This window comes from Otolemur garnettii, unplaced genomic scaffold (genome assembly GCF_000181295.1).
Source record: "Otolemur garnettii isolate 467f Iridium unplaced genomic scaffold, OtoGar3 scaffold00225, whole genome shotgun sequence".
In the NCBI taxonomy this organism is placed as follows: Eukaryota; Metazoa; Chordata; class Mammalia; order Primates; family Galagidae; genus Otolemur; species Otolemur garnettii.
This window is the reverse complement of record NW_003852620.1, coordinates 1185673-1201471: the sequence shown is the minus strand read 5'-3', so window position 1 is coordinate 1201471 and position 15799 is coordinate 1185673. Positions and strand designations below refer to the sequence as shown.

Genomic DNA, 15799 nt, shown 5'->3' with positions numbered 1-15799 from the left:
GGGTCCGGGCTGGGGATTCGAACCCGCCACCTTAGGTATACGTGGCTGGCGCCTTAGCCGGTTGAGCTATAGGCACCGAGCCAGTGTTCTGTCTTTCAAAAGACATCTATTGACTGTGAGGCAGGCAAGTTCTATATGCTCAACACAGGGCAGTAAAACAGACCCAGCCCCCATTCTGGCTGCTGGTGGAGGGAAAATAGATTGTAGAGGGCAGGTTGTAGAGGTGGAAAATGGGACACCAACATGGAGTCAGTTGCATTAGTTCAGGAAAGAGATGATAATGGTTTGGGCCATGATGGTGCCAAGGAAGAAAAAAAGTGGAGGGATTTTAGAGGTTGCTGCTAACCTGGATATGGGGAGGACAAGAGAAAGCTTTTAGTTTTTCACCCTAAGCAACTGGCTAAATGATACCAACTTTTGAGGTAGGAAAGATAAAAGAGCAGGCCCAGAGGACAAATAAAGAGTTCTGATTTGGGACATAAATTTTGAAGCCTATTAGACACTAAGTGAAGCTTCATGTTGGGAAATGGTTGAGTCTGGTATTCATGGAAGAGGATGGGACTGCAGTATCTAGAGATTCAGCTGTCTGGCAGGGGTCCCCACAGCCTCACAGCATTGCTCTCTTGATGTTTCCCTGCAGGGTACTGACCATCACGCTGAAATGAACCCTCCGCACTCCTCTATCTACCATGGCCACCCTTAACTTAGCCTCTACTGCTGGAAACACCCCCTCCCTTGGGCACAATGCCCCGTCCCCGCCTCCGGACACCTCCTCCTCCAGCACCCCCTCTGATCCTGTCACCAAAGATCCCTGTGCTACCCCCTCCCCGTCTGAGAGCATGAGGCCCTCAGAGCCAGGGGGACAGCCCCTGGAGTCAGGCTGTGGCCTCGGTCCACCAAAGGAGATTGGGGAGCCCCAAGAAGGGCCTGGCTATGGCCGCTTCCCACCAAAGGACCTGGGGGTAGAGAAAGACAAGGAGCAGGAGGAGGAAGGACTCCCTCCCGTGGACCTAAGCGACCACCTATTCTTCACAGCAGGCGGTGAGGCCTACCTAGTGGCCAAGCTTTCTCTGCCAGGTGGCAGTGAACTCTTGCTACCAAAGGGCTTCCCCTGGGGTGAGGTAGGCATCAAGGAAGAGCCTAGCCTGCCCCTTCTTGCCCACCCACCTCCCACACACCTAACTGCCCTTCATATCCAACATGGCTTTGACCTAATCCAAGGCTTTAGCTCTTCTGACCAAATTCTGTCCCACAATACCTCAGCACCATCTCCGGCTGCCTGTGAGGGAAGGGATGGAGCCTTCTGGAGCTACCAGCTGGCTCCAAACCCACCTGGAGATCCCAAAGATGGCCCCATGGCGAACAGCGGGGGAAGCCACATGACACTCTTCTGGCTCTGCCTTCTGTGCCGCCTGGGTTTTAGCAGGCCCCAGGCCTTTATGGGTCACACAGAGTCTCATGGGCTAAAGCTAACCCCTGCCCAACACCAGGGCCTGCCAGGCAGCCCAGCTGTGCTCCAGGAGGGAGATGAAGGCTGCGTGGCCCTCATAAGCTTTCTGGAACCAAAACACCCTGCTCACCCTCCTTTTGAAACCTCCCTTGACAATGGGAGCACACTGAGCACAGAGGCGAATGTAGCCCACGTGGAGGATGGCCCCCCTGAGGCAGAGGTCCAGGCCTTTGTCCTTCCCACTGAAGAAGTCATGGTCCTCAGCCCACCCTCCCCACCCACAACCCCAGCCGCCTGGGACCCCAGCCCAACCCAAGCCAAAGAATCGCCAGTAGCAGCAGGCGAGGCAGGGCCAGATTGGTTCCCTGAAGAGCAAGAAGAGGATGGAGGGCTCTGCCCCCAACTCAACCAAAGCTCACCCACCTCCAAGGAAGGGGGTAGTCTCCCTGCTCCGGTGGGCTCCCCTGAAGACCCCCATGACCTACCCCAGCCCTACCGCCTGGCTGATGACTATACCCCAGCCCCCGCAGCCTTCCAAGGACTCAGCCTGTCCAGTCACATGTCCCTGCTACATTCACGCAACTCCTGCAAGACACTCAAATGTCCCAAGTGCAACTGGCACTACAAGTACCAGCAGACCCTGGATGTGCACATGCGAGAGAAACACCCTGAGAGCAACAGTCACTGCAGCTACTGCAGTGCTGGGGGAGCCCACCCCCGCCTTGCTCGGGGAGAGAGCTACAACTGTGGCTACAAACCCTACCGCTGTGACGTCTGCAACTACTCCACCACCACCAAGGGGAACCTCAGCATCCACATGCAGTCTGACAAGCACCTGGCAAACCTGCAGGGCTTCCAGGCAGGCCCTGGTGGGCAGGGAAGTCCCCCAGAGGCAGCACTCCCACCCTCTACAGGGGACAAAGAGACCAAGACCAAATCATCCTGGCAATGCAAGGTGTGCAGCTATGAGACCAACATCTCCCGAAACCTGCGCATCCACATGACCTCTGAGAAGCACATGCAGAATGTCCTAATGCTGCACCAGGGGCTGCCACTGGGCCTGCCCCCTGGGCTGGTGGGCCCAGGCCCTCCTCCACCACCAGGGACTGCCTCCACCAACCCCCCTGAACTCTTCCAGTACTTCAGTTCCCAGGCCCTAGGGCAGCCTCAGACCTCTTTGTCTGGCCCCGGGCTGAGGCCAGACAAGCCCTTGGAGGCCCAGCTGCTTCTCAATGGTTTCCACCACCTTGGAGCACCTGCCCGCAAGTTCCCCACACCTGGTAAGCTCCCTGAACTCTGCTCCTCTTGCCCCTTTTCTCCTTCCTAGGGCCACACTATTTCTCCCTAAGGCCAGCTCCCCACTAGGTAACCGTAAGTCCCTCTGAGCACTATCCCACTCATTAACTCATCTCTTCATACAACAAACTTACTCTCCCTCATTTCTTCCTTTGGGCCACTAATCTGTTTCTTTTCTCCTAGCCCCTGGCAGCCTCTCCCCAGATGCCCACCTGCCACCAAGTCAGCTCGTGGGCTCCTTATCTGATGGCATGCCCAACTCTCCACCCCCAGATGACAGCCCATCCCTGAGGGTGTTCCGCTGCCTAGTGTGCCAGGCCTTCAGCACAGACAGCCTGGAGCTGCTGCTATACCACTGCAGTGTAGGCCGAAGCCTCCCAGAAGCTGAATGGAAGGAGGTGGCCGGTGACACCCACCGCTGCAAGCTCTGCTGCTATGGCACCCAGCTCAAGGCCAACTTCCAGCTCCACCTCAAGACTGATAAACATGCTCAGAAGTACCAACTGGCAGCACACCTGAGAGAGGGCAGTGGAGCCATGGGCACCCCCGCCCCAGTTCCCCTGGGAGATGGGGCCCCTTATGGGTCTGCCTCCCCACTGCACCTGCGCTGTAACATCTGTGACTTTGAGTCCAACAGCAAGGAGAAGATGCAGCTGCATGCCAGGGGTGCAGCCCATGAAGAAAACAGCCAGATCTATAAGGTGAGGCTGGGGTGAGAAGGGGCAAGGAAGAGGGGAAGGGAGAAGGGATGGGAGGAGGAGATGCAGAGTAGGGAAGTGATGGAAAAACTCAGGGTGACAGAAATGGAGAAAAGGGGAAGTATGTACCACCAGGGTAACAAAGTGTTTGAACAGACATGGAGAAAGAGACCAACTGATAGAGGACTTCCATGAAGCAAAGCAAAGACTTTATTCAGCTATTCTGGTGTGTGGAGCTGGAGGGAAGGGTCTGGGTCAGCTCAGTTCATCATGTCACCAGAAATTCAAGAGGATGGAACCAGATTCCATTCACATACTGGGAGGGAGTCCAGGAGTGGTAGGAGGAAGAGAAGGCTGGAGAAAACAAGCAATCGGGGGCTAGAAGTAAAAAGGTGAGCTTCAGAGGCTGGAAGGGGATGGGTAGAGAGGAAGGTGCTGCTGGTTAGGCTCTCTTGGGGAAGGCAAAGAAGTCCCCTGAGATCTGGAGATGTCCCTTCTGAGCCTGAGCCAGTCTCTTGCCATGATTTTAGTTTCTGCTGGAAATGGAGGGAGCAGAGGCAGGGGCAGAGCTGGGGCTGTACCACTGCCTCCTGTGTGCTTGGGAGACACCCTCCCGCCTGGCTGTGCTGCAACACCTGCGCGCACCTGCCCACCGGGATGCCCAGGCCCAGAGGCGTCTGCAGCTGCTACAGAATGGCCCAGCAGTTGAGGAAGGACTCTCAGCTCTCCAGAGCATCCTGAGCTTCAGCCATGGGCAGCTCCAGACTCCAGGTGAGGAAACGGGGACTGGAGAATAAGGGCTAGGGTGGGGGTGGGGTGTATCCCGGTACAGAGTGTTGTGGGGATGAGGAGAAAGGGATCCAAGGAGGGAGAATGAGTCTGTGGGCCATCAACAGCAAGTGAGGAGAAAGAAATGAAGGGATAAGGTAGGCCCAGTGGGGGCTAAGGAGTGAGGAGGGATAGAGAAAGGCAGGGACTTTGCTGGGTGGAGAACAGAGAACAGGAAGAAAGGTGAGGAGGAATCACCAGTGATTCTGAGCAATGACTAGTGTCCTAACAACACTGGGTGTGGGGGATGGCGGACTGAAACTGGTCAGGAAGGAGAGAAGAGGTAGAAAAAAGAAAGACTAGAACCTGCTTTGTGCTGGGCCATGACTTGTTAGGAGGAGATGGGAGCTGTGGGCATAGTCCAAAGGCAGTGGGGATGGCACGAAGCCCTTGACAAGCTTCCCAGCCTCTTCCTATCTGAGGTCCTTAGCCCTAAAGCTGAGCTTAGAGTTCCCCTTAAGCAGCTAAGGCTCAAGCAGAGGCTGGGAACAGCCAACCAGGTGCCATTGATCCAGAGGGTGCAGGAGAAGAGCCTGGAAGGGGCTGTCAGAGGTGGGCATGGGTGGGGCTCTGCAGAGCCAGCAGTGGGCAAGGGCAAGGGCATGGGCAGCAGGAGCCAGGAATAGGCAGCATTGACTGGTACTAATTGAATTGCCAATATGCTGGCTGGAGTTAAGTGCCGGAGGGGCCCAGATCAATAGCTAACGATCCTGGCGCAGGGCTGAATGGAGTTAAGGAACTTTAACACTTTAATTAGGCTGCCACCGAAAATAAATTCCTACACATCTGTCAATTCTTACTTGAGTGGTAATCTCCTCTCCTAGCTAGACCTGCCACCTTCTGCTCACCGCAGCAGCCGCTTCCCCTTAACCTCAGCTTCTTTCTTTGGTGCCCTTCCTACAATTCCGGAGCTTCCCACTTCCTGGGTCAGTCAAGACAGGGAGCCCTGTCTGGTCCTCTTCTGTCTTTTTTTTTTTGTTTATTTTTTTGAGACAGAGTCTCACTATGTCACCCTCAGTAGAGTGCCATGGCATCACAGCTCACAGCAACCTCAAACTCCTGCGCTGAAGTGATTCTCTTGCCTCAGCCTCCCAAGTAGCTGGGACTATAGGTGCCTGACACAATGCCCAGCTATTTTGTTGTTGTTGTCATCGCTGTTTAGCAGGCCTGGGCCAGGTTCAAACCTACCAGCCCCAGTGTATGTGGCCAGCGCCCTAACTACTAAGCTGTGGATGCCAAGCGTGGTCCTGTTCTTGTTACCGATTGATGGACTCCCACAAGATGACTCTCAGGCCCTCCCAGTTTTAATATAGTGCAGCTTTTCCCTCCACCCTCTGTATATGTGTGTTCTTGGTGGCTTTCCACCCTCTCCTGCCTGTTGATTCATTCATCCATTTTCTCCTTCATTTTCTGGCTGCTTGTCCAGCTTCCTCTGCCCGATGTCCTCCCTTCCCTGATGCCTTACCTCTTTAAGCTGATGCTTCCACATCCTATACAGGGAAGGCTCCTGTCATGCCCTTAGCTGAGCCACCTACCCCTGAGAAAGAAGTGCAGAACAAGACAGAACAATTGGGTGAGTTACTTATCTGGTCCATTTTCCCTGCTTTCCTCTAAGTCCCCATACATTGAGAGTCCCTTGGGATCCTGCAGTGGTTCAGGAGCCCAGCAATGTCTCCTGTGCTGGAGGAACAAACTGACCACAGAAAAGGCTCATCAGGGGTGGGAGGCTGAGGCACAGAAGACTAGGTCCTTCTAAAACCTGACCATCCTGCTAACCTGTCAAGCCTCATCTATATATTGAGTTTCCTGCTCTTTATTCTTTTCCCTAGAGGCCAGCCCCCTACCCTGAAAGCTCTCCACGACAAATCATCTTAAGCACTGGGTGTCTGTGGAGGGAAGAGGGAAGGCTGTCAAGAGTCTCTTACTCTCCTCTCCTTTCATCCTCAGCTTCTGAAGAGGCAGAGAACAAGACTGGCCATTCCAGAGACAGTGCCAACCAGACCACGGTCAGAACTGGGGTAACTGGGAGGAGCTGAGGTGGGGGTCTGGCTTTCCTGAGACCTCCTCACATTCTGAAAGCAGATCTAATTTTCTCATGCCTGTAACTTATAGCACCTTTCAGAAATCCCACCTAGATCCAGTTACATATGTTTAGTACCACATGGGTGCAGAGCTGGCCCCCAAAGACAGAGCATAGAGGGAGATGAGAGGAAGGGATGGCAGGAACATGAGGGAAAAGTAAGAGAGGAACTATACTGAGAGTAAGAAAGACTGGTAGCAGGTAGAGGAAGGAGGGGAGGAAAGAAGCAAAAGAATGAAAAGAGAAAGGCAAAAACAACAAACAAGCAGCCGCTTAGCTCTTTACTCCTCAAGAGCAGAAAGACAACTGACACAGATGTGCAGGTCCAACAGAAAGCCCTGAGCCTGGATAGAACTGTCCTGGCACCCTCTTCTTTGGGGTAGAGGCACCACCCAAATGATTCACCCTTATTTGTGGCATGTCCCACAAAACTTTAAATTTTCAGGACCCACAAATAAGTAGGACCCAGAAATAGTTTAGCCCAGTGGCCCAAAAGTTGATTTTGAGGGGATTCTCAGCTTCTGGTCTTGAGATACTGCCCCATACCTCATAGCTCTCCAAACTGACCTGCAATATGGAGTTTTATTGCATCACTGCAAACTCCAGCCATACTTTATGTCCTCAGTTTCTCTTCTTCCTAACTGGTTCCCTCCAGTACACCTATTCCAGATGTCTGTCCCAAGGCTACGTGCATTAAGATGAGCATCTGGGTCCCCTTCCTTGATGGCCATCTCCATGACCCTCTGACATGCAGGCCTGGACCAATGGCACAGGCAACAGGAGAGGAAGTGAGCTAGGGAGACAAGCTTGAACTGAGGCAGCAGGCAAAATGCAGGCTGGACAGGTCAGTGGTCCAGTGACAGCAGGGCCACGTAGCTCCACTCTTCTGGAAATGTGAGCAAGAATGTGCTAAAAATGCACTGAGAGGGTTGGGCCAGAATTTTCCTGGGCTACTGGGAAAGCTATGGTGTGTTTTTTACATTAAGAGAAGTGCCGGGCGCAGTGGCTCACGCCTGTAATCCCAGCACTGTGGGAGGCTGAGGAGGGAGAATCGCTGGAGCTCAGGAGTTCAAGACTCGCCTGAGCGAAAGTGAGACCCCGACTCATGAAAAAAATGGAAAAACCCAGCTGTGGCGAGCGCCTGTAATCCCAGCGGCTTCTGGAGGCTGAGGCAGCGGGATGCCCACAAGCCAGGAGTCGGAGGTTGCAGTGAACTACCAAGCCACTGCACTCTGCTTAGGGGCACAGGGTGGGACTCTGTCTCAACAAAAAAAAAAAAAGAAAGAAAGAAAGAAAAAGAAGAAAGGATGGAAAGGAAAGTGGAAACTGAGCCCAAAGAGACATGGCCAGCTTCTGAACAGACAGGTTGGGCACCTCTTTAGGAGGTGGCAGAGAGGCAGAGTTAGCAGGACAGAGCCACTGAGCCCAGAAAGTGCACAGAGGAAATGGAATCACTTTACAGAGAAGATACAGGCAAGTTAAGAAGAGAAAAGTAAACCCAAGGTGGGGTCAGGTACAGGGCCATCTGTTAGCTGTAAAAAAATTGAGTAGGGCAACAGAGACTAGGAAAGACATACCAAGCAAAGGTAGAGAGAGGCCAGGATGGAGGGAGAAGGCCAGACAAAGAGGGAGTGCAAGGTAATGGCCCATGATAGGACTCTGTGCCAATCTAAGGGTAATGGAAGGATCCAGCTTTCAGGACTTGAGACTGGAGGCTGGATCTGCTGTGATAGCTTTCTATCCAGCTTGTTCCTCCTAAATTGGGAGTGGAGGCCAGTGCTGTGTTCAGAAATCCAAAGGACTATGTGATGGTGGCTCCCACCCTTTCCTAACACCTCCTCCACCGCCCATGTGCCCCCAGGTATACTGCTGTCCGTACTGCAGCTTCTTGAGCCCAGAATCTGACCAGGTGAGGGCTCATACACTCTCTCAGCATGCAGTGCAGCCCAAGTACAGGTGCCCACTGTGCCAGGAGCAGCTGGTGGGCCGGCCTGCCCTGCACTTCCACCTTAGCCACCTTCACAACGTGGTGCCCGAGTGTGTTGAGAAGCTGCTGCTTGTGGTGAGTACAGGCCGGGTAAGGATGGCCCAGTGTGGCCTTGTCAGGGCTGTGCAGGAAGGGAGGGAGAGGCAGGGGTATCCAGGCAAGTGCACGTTGAAGGAGTGTGGCTGTTGATGAAGAAAGCAGCATTTACAGATTGAAGGTTGGGTTTTAGAGTTGGAGGAAGCCTCAGAACTGAGCTTATGAGAAAACTAAGCATTTCTTTTACCTCCGTTAAGTCCCCAAGAGAGGTATTGAACAGCAGGCACAGGCCCGCCAGGACCAGGTGCCTCAAGGAAAGATGACTTGGCCTGGGGAAAGAGGAAGCCAAACAGGAGAGGCAGCAGCCCAGGATCCCTCGTCTGTCAGGAAAACAGCAATTAGGTGGGAGGGTTGTCAGAGACAAGCCTGATCTGTGGAAGGAAGCCCAGCACAGGGCCAGGGCAGAGTGGTCAGGGTAGCACGGGTGGTGGATGGTGGTGGGGAAGCCACCAGGATCTCTCCCATCACAGGCCACAACTGTAGAGATGCCCTTTACAACCAAAGTGCTGCCCGGACCCACACTTTGTCCTCTAGAGGATGACCCAGAAGCCCCCACTCCTAGGCCAGAGTCTGTACTCAGCAGAGACCAGGCATCAGGTAAGGAAGGGGACGGCATATCTCCCAAGGTGGCAGGAAAGGGTACTGGCTCCATGGACCAAGAAGGTATGAAGAAAACTGAGGCCAACTGCCCCAATGTTGAGTGGGTGGGTTCTGCTCATTATGCCCTCTTCTCTCTCCCCTACCAGGCCCTAATCTGACTCCAGAAGCCAGTCCAGATCCTCTTCCTGATCCTCCTCTGGCCTCAGCCGAGGCCCCAGACAAGCCCTTAGGAAGCCCTGGTCAACCCCCTTCTCCAGCCCCGTCTCCAGTCCCTCAGCTTGATGCTCAAGCTGAAGAAGTGGCTCTTCCGCCCACCATGGCTGAGGAGGAAGAGGGGAGCACTGGGGAGCCCCGCTCTGCAGACCCTGCTCCTGCTGACTCTCGCCACCCTCTGACCTATCGGAAGACCACCAACTTTGCCCTGGACAAGTTTCTCGACCCTGCCCGGCCCTATAAGTGCACTGTGTGTAAGGAGTCCTTCACCCAGAAGAATATCCTGTTGGTTCACTATAATTCTGTCTCACACCTTCATAAGATGAAGAAGGCTGCCATTGACCCTTCTGCTCCTGCCAGGGGAGAGCCTAGTGCCCCGCCTACCACCACTGCTGCCACCGACAAGCCCTTTAAGTGCACCGTCTGCCGAGTCTCCTACAACCAGAGCTCCACTCTGGAGATCCACATGCGGTCGGTTCTACATCAGACTCGCTCTCGGGGTGCCAAGACCGACGCCAAGACTGAGGGGCCAGAGCGCAGCCAAGAAGAGCCCAAGGAAGGCGAGACTGAGGGGGAGGTGGGCACTGAGAAGAAAGGCCCTGACCCGAGTGGCTTCATATCTGGATTGCCTTTCCTGTCCCCTCCGCCCCCTCCCTTGGACCTGCACCGATTCCCAGCCCCACTCTTTACCCCACCAGTCCTGCCCCCCTTCCCTCTGGTGCCCGAATCATTGCTTAAGCTCCAGCAGCAGCAGCTGCTCCTGCCCTTCTACCTCCATGACCTCAAGGTGGGGCCCAAGCTGGCATTGGCTGGGCCTGCACCCATGCTGTCCCTGCCAGCTGCCACCCCTCCTCCCCCACCTCCAGCCCCCAAGGCTGAGCTGGCTGAGCGGGAGTGGGAGCGGCCCCCCATGGCCAAAGAGGGGAATGAGGCAGGGCCCTCTTCACCCCCCAACCCATTACCCAATGAGGCTGCCCGCACTGCAGCCAAAGCCCTTCTAGAAAACTTTGGCTTTGAGCTGGTGATCCAGTACAATGAAGGGAAGCAGGCTGTGCCCCCTCCCCCAACTCCACCCCCACCTGAGGCTCTAGGGGGTGGGGACAAGCTGGCCTGCGGGACATGTGGGAAACTCTTCTCCAATATGCTTATCCTCAAGACACATGAGGAGCACGTCCACCGCCGCTTTCTGCCCTTTGAGGCCCTGAGCCGTTATGCTGCTCAGTTTCGTAAGAGCTATGATAGCCTGTATCCACCCCCTGCAGAGCCCCCCAAACCTCCTGATGGATCTGTGGAATCACCTGCTCCTCAATTGGGTCCACCTTTCCTGGTCCCAGAGCCTGAGGCAGGGGGGACCCGTGCCCCTGAAGAGCAAAGCCGGGCAGGAGGACGCTGGCCAGCAGAGGACGAAGAAGGCTCTAGAGGGAATCTTCCTCCCCTGGTGCCTGTGGGCCGACGGTTCTCCAGAACCAAGTTCACAGAGTTCCAGACCCAAGCCTTGCAGTCTTTCTTTGAGACCAGTGCCTACCCCAAGGACGGAGAGGTGGAGCGGCTTGCAAGTCTCTTGGGTCTGGCTAGCCGTGTGGTGGTAGTGTGGTTCCAGAATGCCCGCCAGAAAGCACGCAAAAATGCCTGCGAGGGTGGCCCCGTGTTAACAGGAGGTAGTGCTGGGGGAGCCTCTGGCTGCAGGCGTTGCCATGCCACTTTCTCCTGTGTTTTTGAGTTGGTTCGGCATCTCAAGAAGTGCTATGATGACCAGACCCCTGAAGAGGAGGAGGAAGAGGCAGAGAGAGGAGAAGAAGAGGAAGAGGTAGAGGGAGAAGTAGAGGAGGAACAGGGCCTTGAACCCCCAGCAGGGCCTGAAGGTCCCTCACCAGACCTTCCAGATGGGGAGGAGCTAAGCCAAGCAGAGGCAACAAAGCCAGCAGGCAAAGAACCTGAAGAGAAGCCTCCTCCTTCACCTCCTTCAGCCCACACTTGTGACCAGTGCGCTATTTCTTTCCCCAGCCAGGATCTCCTGACCAGTCACCGCCAACTACATTTCCTGCCATCTGTGCAGCCCAGCACTCCCCAACTCCTAGATCTGCCCTTGCTGGTGTTTGGGGAGCGAAACCCCCTGGCAGCAGGCACTCCACCAGTGCCAGGGCCACCTCTCAAACGGAAGCACGAGGATGGCAGCTTATCCCCCACAGGCAGTGAAGCAGGGGGTGGAGGGGAGGGCGAGCCCCCCAGAGACAAGCGCCTGCGCACCACCATCCTGCCCGAGCAGTTGGAGATCCTCTACCGCTGGTACATGCAGGATTCCAACCCCACACGCAAGATGCTAGACTGCATCTCCGAGGAGGTGGGGCTCAAAAAGCGAGTGGTACAGGTCTGGTTCCAGAACACCAGGGCTCGGGAGAGGAAAGGCCAGTTCCGCAGCACCCCTGGGGGGATACCTAGTCCAGCAGTCAAACCCCCTGTCACACCCACTTCTGCATCCTTTCCCAAGTTCAACCTCTTGTTGAGCAAGGTAGAGGATGGGATAGGGAGGGAGGCCTCAAAGAGGGAATCACCTGCCTTTCCCTACCCCACAATCACCCCTGCTGCTGGGCCCTTGCCTTTCCTGCCACCTGGGAAAGAGGCTACCCCCACAACACCAGAGCCACCTCTACCTCTTCCCCCACCCCCTCCACCCAATGAGGATGAGAGCCCAGAGGAACCATCTAAAGCTTCCCCAGAGAGTGAGGCTTGTAGTCCATCTGCAGGCGATCTAAGCGATTCATCTGCTTCCAGCCTAGCTGAACCAGAGTCCCCTGGGGCTGGAGGGACCAGTGGGGGACCAGGAGGTGGGACTGGGGTTCCAGATGGAATGGGGCAGCGGCGCTACAGGACCCAGATGAGCAGCCTACAGCTGAAGATCATGAAAGCCTGCTACGAAGCCTACCGCACCCCCACTATGCAGGAGTGTGAGGTGCTGGGGGAGGAGATTGGGCTGCCCAAGAGGGTCATCCAGGTCTGGTTCCAGAATGCTCGTGCCAAGGAAAAGAAGGCCAAACTGCAGGGGGCAGCTGTTGGGGGCACTGGGGGGAGCAGTGAGGGCCCCTTGGCAGCCCAGCGCACTGACTGCCCCTACTGCGATGTCAAGTATGATTTCTACGTCTCCTGCCGAGGCCATCTCTTTTCCCGCCAGCACCTGGCCAAGCTCAAGGAGGCAGTCCGGGCCCAGCTGAAGAGTGAAAGCAAGTGCTACGACTTGGCCCCAGCACCAGAGGCACCTCCGGCTCCCAAGGCCCCACCTGCCACCACACCTGCCTCTGTGCCCCTTGGGGCTGCCCCCGCCCTGCCTCGCCTGGCCCCAGTCCTCTTGTCTGGCCCAGCTCTAGCCCAGCCCGCAATGGGCAGCTTAGCTCCTTTTAATTCAGGTGAGTGGGGAGGAGGGAGGCATTGTGTTTCAGAGAACATCTCCCTGTAATGACAAGCCCTACCTTTTCCTTCTTGATCTTTCAATGTCTGTTCTCCTGTAGCCTTCCTTCCCTGCAGGCCTTTTTTTTTTTTTTTTGCAGTTTTTGGCTGGGGCTGGGTTTGAACCTGAAATCTCCAGCATATGGGGTTGGTGCCCAACTCCTTTGAGCCACAGGCACTGCCCTGCTGCAGGCTTTTGGGGGAAGGAAGGGGCACAGCAGCTGGGTGGTGACCTACAACAGGAAGGACAATGGGGCAGCAGGTGCTAACCTTTCACCACTCCTTTCATCTTCCTAGGCCCTGCAGCCTCCTCTGGCCTCCTTGGCCTCGCCACTTCGGTCCTGCCTTCTACCACGGTGGTCCAGACTGCTGGCCCAGGCCGCCCCTTACCTCAGAGACCCATGACCGACCAAACCAACACCTCCACTGCAGGCACCCCAGACCCTGTCCTGGGCTCCCTTACTGAGCCCTCAGTGGATAAGGTCTCTGGTGAGCGAAAGCCAGTTGCTGCCCCGGCCAACTCCTCCAATGATGCCCTCAAGAACCTCAAAGCATTGAAGGCCACTGTCCCAGCCCTGTTGGGGGGCCAGTTCCTGCCCTTCCCATTGCCCCCTGCAGGGGGGACAGCACCACCAGCTGTTTTTGGCCCCCAGCTACAGGGGGCCTACTTCCAACAGCTCTATGGCATGAAGAAGGGGCTCTTTCCCATGAACCCCGTGATACCTCAGACCCTTATTGGGCTGCTCCCCAATGCTCTCCTCCAGCCACCACCCCAGCCCCCAGAACCCACAGCCACAGCACCTCCAAAGCCTCCTGAACTGCCCACTATAGGGGAAGGGGAGGCCGGGGAGGCTGATGAGCTGTTGATAGGCAGCACTGGCATCTCCACCGTGGATGTGACCCACCGCTACCTGTGCCGCCAGTGCAAGATGGCATTTGATGGGGAGGCCCTGGCTACTGCCCACCAGAGATCCTTCTGTTTCTTTGGGCGAGGGTCTGGGGGCTCCATGCCACCCCCACTGCGGGTGCCCATCTGCACCTACCACTGCCTGGCGTGTGAGGTGCTGCTGAGTGGGCGTGAAGCCCTGGCCTCCCACCTGCGCTCCTCAGCCCACAGGCGCAAGGCAGCCCCACCCCCAGGGGGCCCACCCATCACAGCCACCAACACCGCCACTGCTGCCACGGCTGCTGTGGCTTTTGCCAAAGAGGAAGCAAGATTACCTCACACGGACTCCAACCCAAAAACTACTACTACCTCTACACTTCTAGCTTTATAAACAGATAAACCAAGATGGGGAGAGGGAAGGGCTTCAGGGCCCCCTCTTTTATCCTAAGGGGTATTTGGTGGGAACTCAAATCCCTCACCCCAACCTTCGGCTCTGCCCACCTCATGGGAATCTTTCAATTCCCACCCTCAGTGGGCTTCACACACCCCACCTCCAGCAGAGTCCTGCCTCCTCCCCCCACCCACAGACATACTCTGATCCTCATCCTCAGTCCTTACAGACGTAGCCCTCACCCCTATGTCTTCATAGATACACACATCCATCTTGGCATCCTGATCATATCACACATATCTATGTGCCCACTGCACACAAATCTATCCTTGGTTCCACTTTCCTTTTCCTTGCTGAATTCCCACCCCCAATAAATACACATGCATGTGCGCACACATGCTCACACACACGTTATCCCATGATGTTCCACTGACTGTGAAAACACCAAAAAAGAAAAAAAAAGGAAAAAGAAAACGCAAGGCAAAGATAGGGGAAGAAAAATAAACTGCCACTCCCCCTCCTTCCTATTCCCCCCTCATATAGAGCGCCATGTGCTCACAAACTTTCCAAATACACAGTTGGCTCCCAAGGTTGGAGCCTAGGATGGGTAGGGAGCCCACAAAACTTTAACCAAACTAGAGGTTGGCAGGTGAGAGGTGCCCCCAGCTCACTCTCCCCACCCTTGCCCTCCTATCCCTCTTCTAGCCTGAAGGGGGAGACCCTGCGGCCTGGACTCTAGGGGAAGCCGCCGCCAGGAACCCCTCTGCCAACCCCAACCCTGCACCCTGGGAACTGCAGTAACTTATTCTCAAAGGCTTTAAACACAGAGATCCTCTCAGCAGCCGTGGGCCGCCCCTTGTCCTAGTCCTACCACGTGGGGGGTCCAGCCTCCAGGGACCGGCGCTGCCCACCAACGGCAAATCCAAAGTTCTTTTAAAAAACTGAAATACACACACAACCAAAAAAAAAAAAAAAGAAAAAGAAAAAAACCGAGAGCAAGAGAGAGCACGTGCATACGCGCTTGACAGAGAAATGGAGAGAACAGAGGAATGAACTAAAGAAAAAACATAAACTTGGAAAATACAGAAAAAAAAGAAAATTCTCCCATTAAAGAAGTGTTTTTTCCTGTTTGTGTCACTCCCACCCCCATTTTAAGGTTGTCTTTAAAAATCACCTCATCTTGGGAAGATCAAACAGCTTTAACTCCTTGTTGGGTCTGGAGATCCTCACAGGACTGAGAGCAGTGTAGCCTTCCCCTGGCCAGGCCCTGTCTCAGGAAGAGCCTGGACTGTGGAGAAGAACAGGTAATATTGTCTTATTCCCAGCTGTGAGTTATAAAAGTCTGAAGTAGCTTAATGATCCCAGGAAGAAAGAGGCGGCAGTTTGATTTCCGAACCCCTTTTGCCTACCACCCTTTACTGTCCTTTACTTCTTTCACAAAGCCCTCCTCCTGCTTTCCTCCCTAGTGGCTGCTTTGGCTGGTCTCTTATTCCCATCTGTGTCCAGGATTCCAGCCCTGTCAGCTCCTCCATTAAGCAGCAGCTGTTGAAGGCATCCCCAACAGAGTCAGGATCCCACCCTGACCCCGACTCATGAAGCTGATGGGGGTCTAGACCTGATGTTAGCTAAGGGGATGGGTTGGCAAAGAGGCGAGTGAAGCACAAGTGAATCTTCGATAGTGTGATATCATCAAGGGAACCAACAGAAGGAGAATGACCTAGGAGGTTCCTCACCACTAACCTTATTGTTTCTATAACCATCAACCAACCCCAAATCCAGCTACAGTGGCATGGGGTAGAGAAAGAAGTAGGTGGTTATAATGCCAAATTTCCC

The 15799-nt window shown here is 55.1% G+C and overlaps 1 protein-coding gene across 1 annotated transcript in view; it reads left to right on the top strand.

Annotated features, from left to right (window-relative positions):
* The window catches only part of ZFHX2 (zinc finger homeobox 2), a 30864-nt gene extending 15799 nt beyond the window's left edge, over window positions 1-15065 (top strand). The window contains exons 2-11 of the mRNA XM_003801933.1: window positions 641-2730; window positions 2930-3447; window positions 3975-4215; window positions 5771-5845; window positions 6220-6278; window positions 8214-8414; window positions 8906-9032; window positions 9096-9098; window positions 9182-12649; window positions 12987-15065. Coding sequence (XP_003801981.1) covers window positions 690-2730; window positions 2930-3447; window positions 3975-4215; window positions 5771-5845; window positions 6220-6278; window positions 8214-8414; window positions 8906-9032; window positions 9096-9098; window positions 9182-12649; window positions 12987-13966 — 7713 coding nt within the window. The 5' untranslated portion in view covers window positions 641-689 and the 3' untranslated portion in view covers window positions 13967-15065. The remainder of the gene's footprint in view (window positions 1-640; window positions 2731-2929; window positions 3448-3974; window positions 4216-5770; window positions 5846-6219; window positions 6279-8213; window positions 8415-8905; window positions 9033-9095; window positions 9099-9181; window positions 12650-12986) is intronic.
* Window positions 15066-15799: the final 734 nt, after the last annotated feature.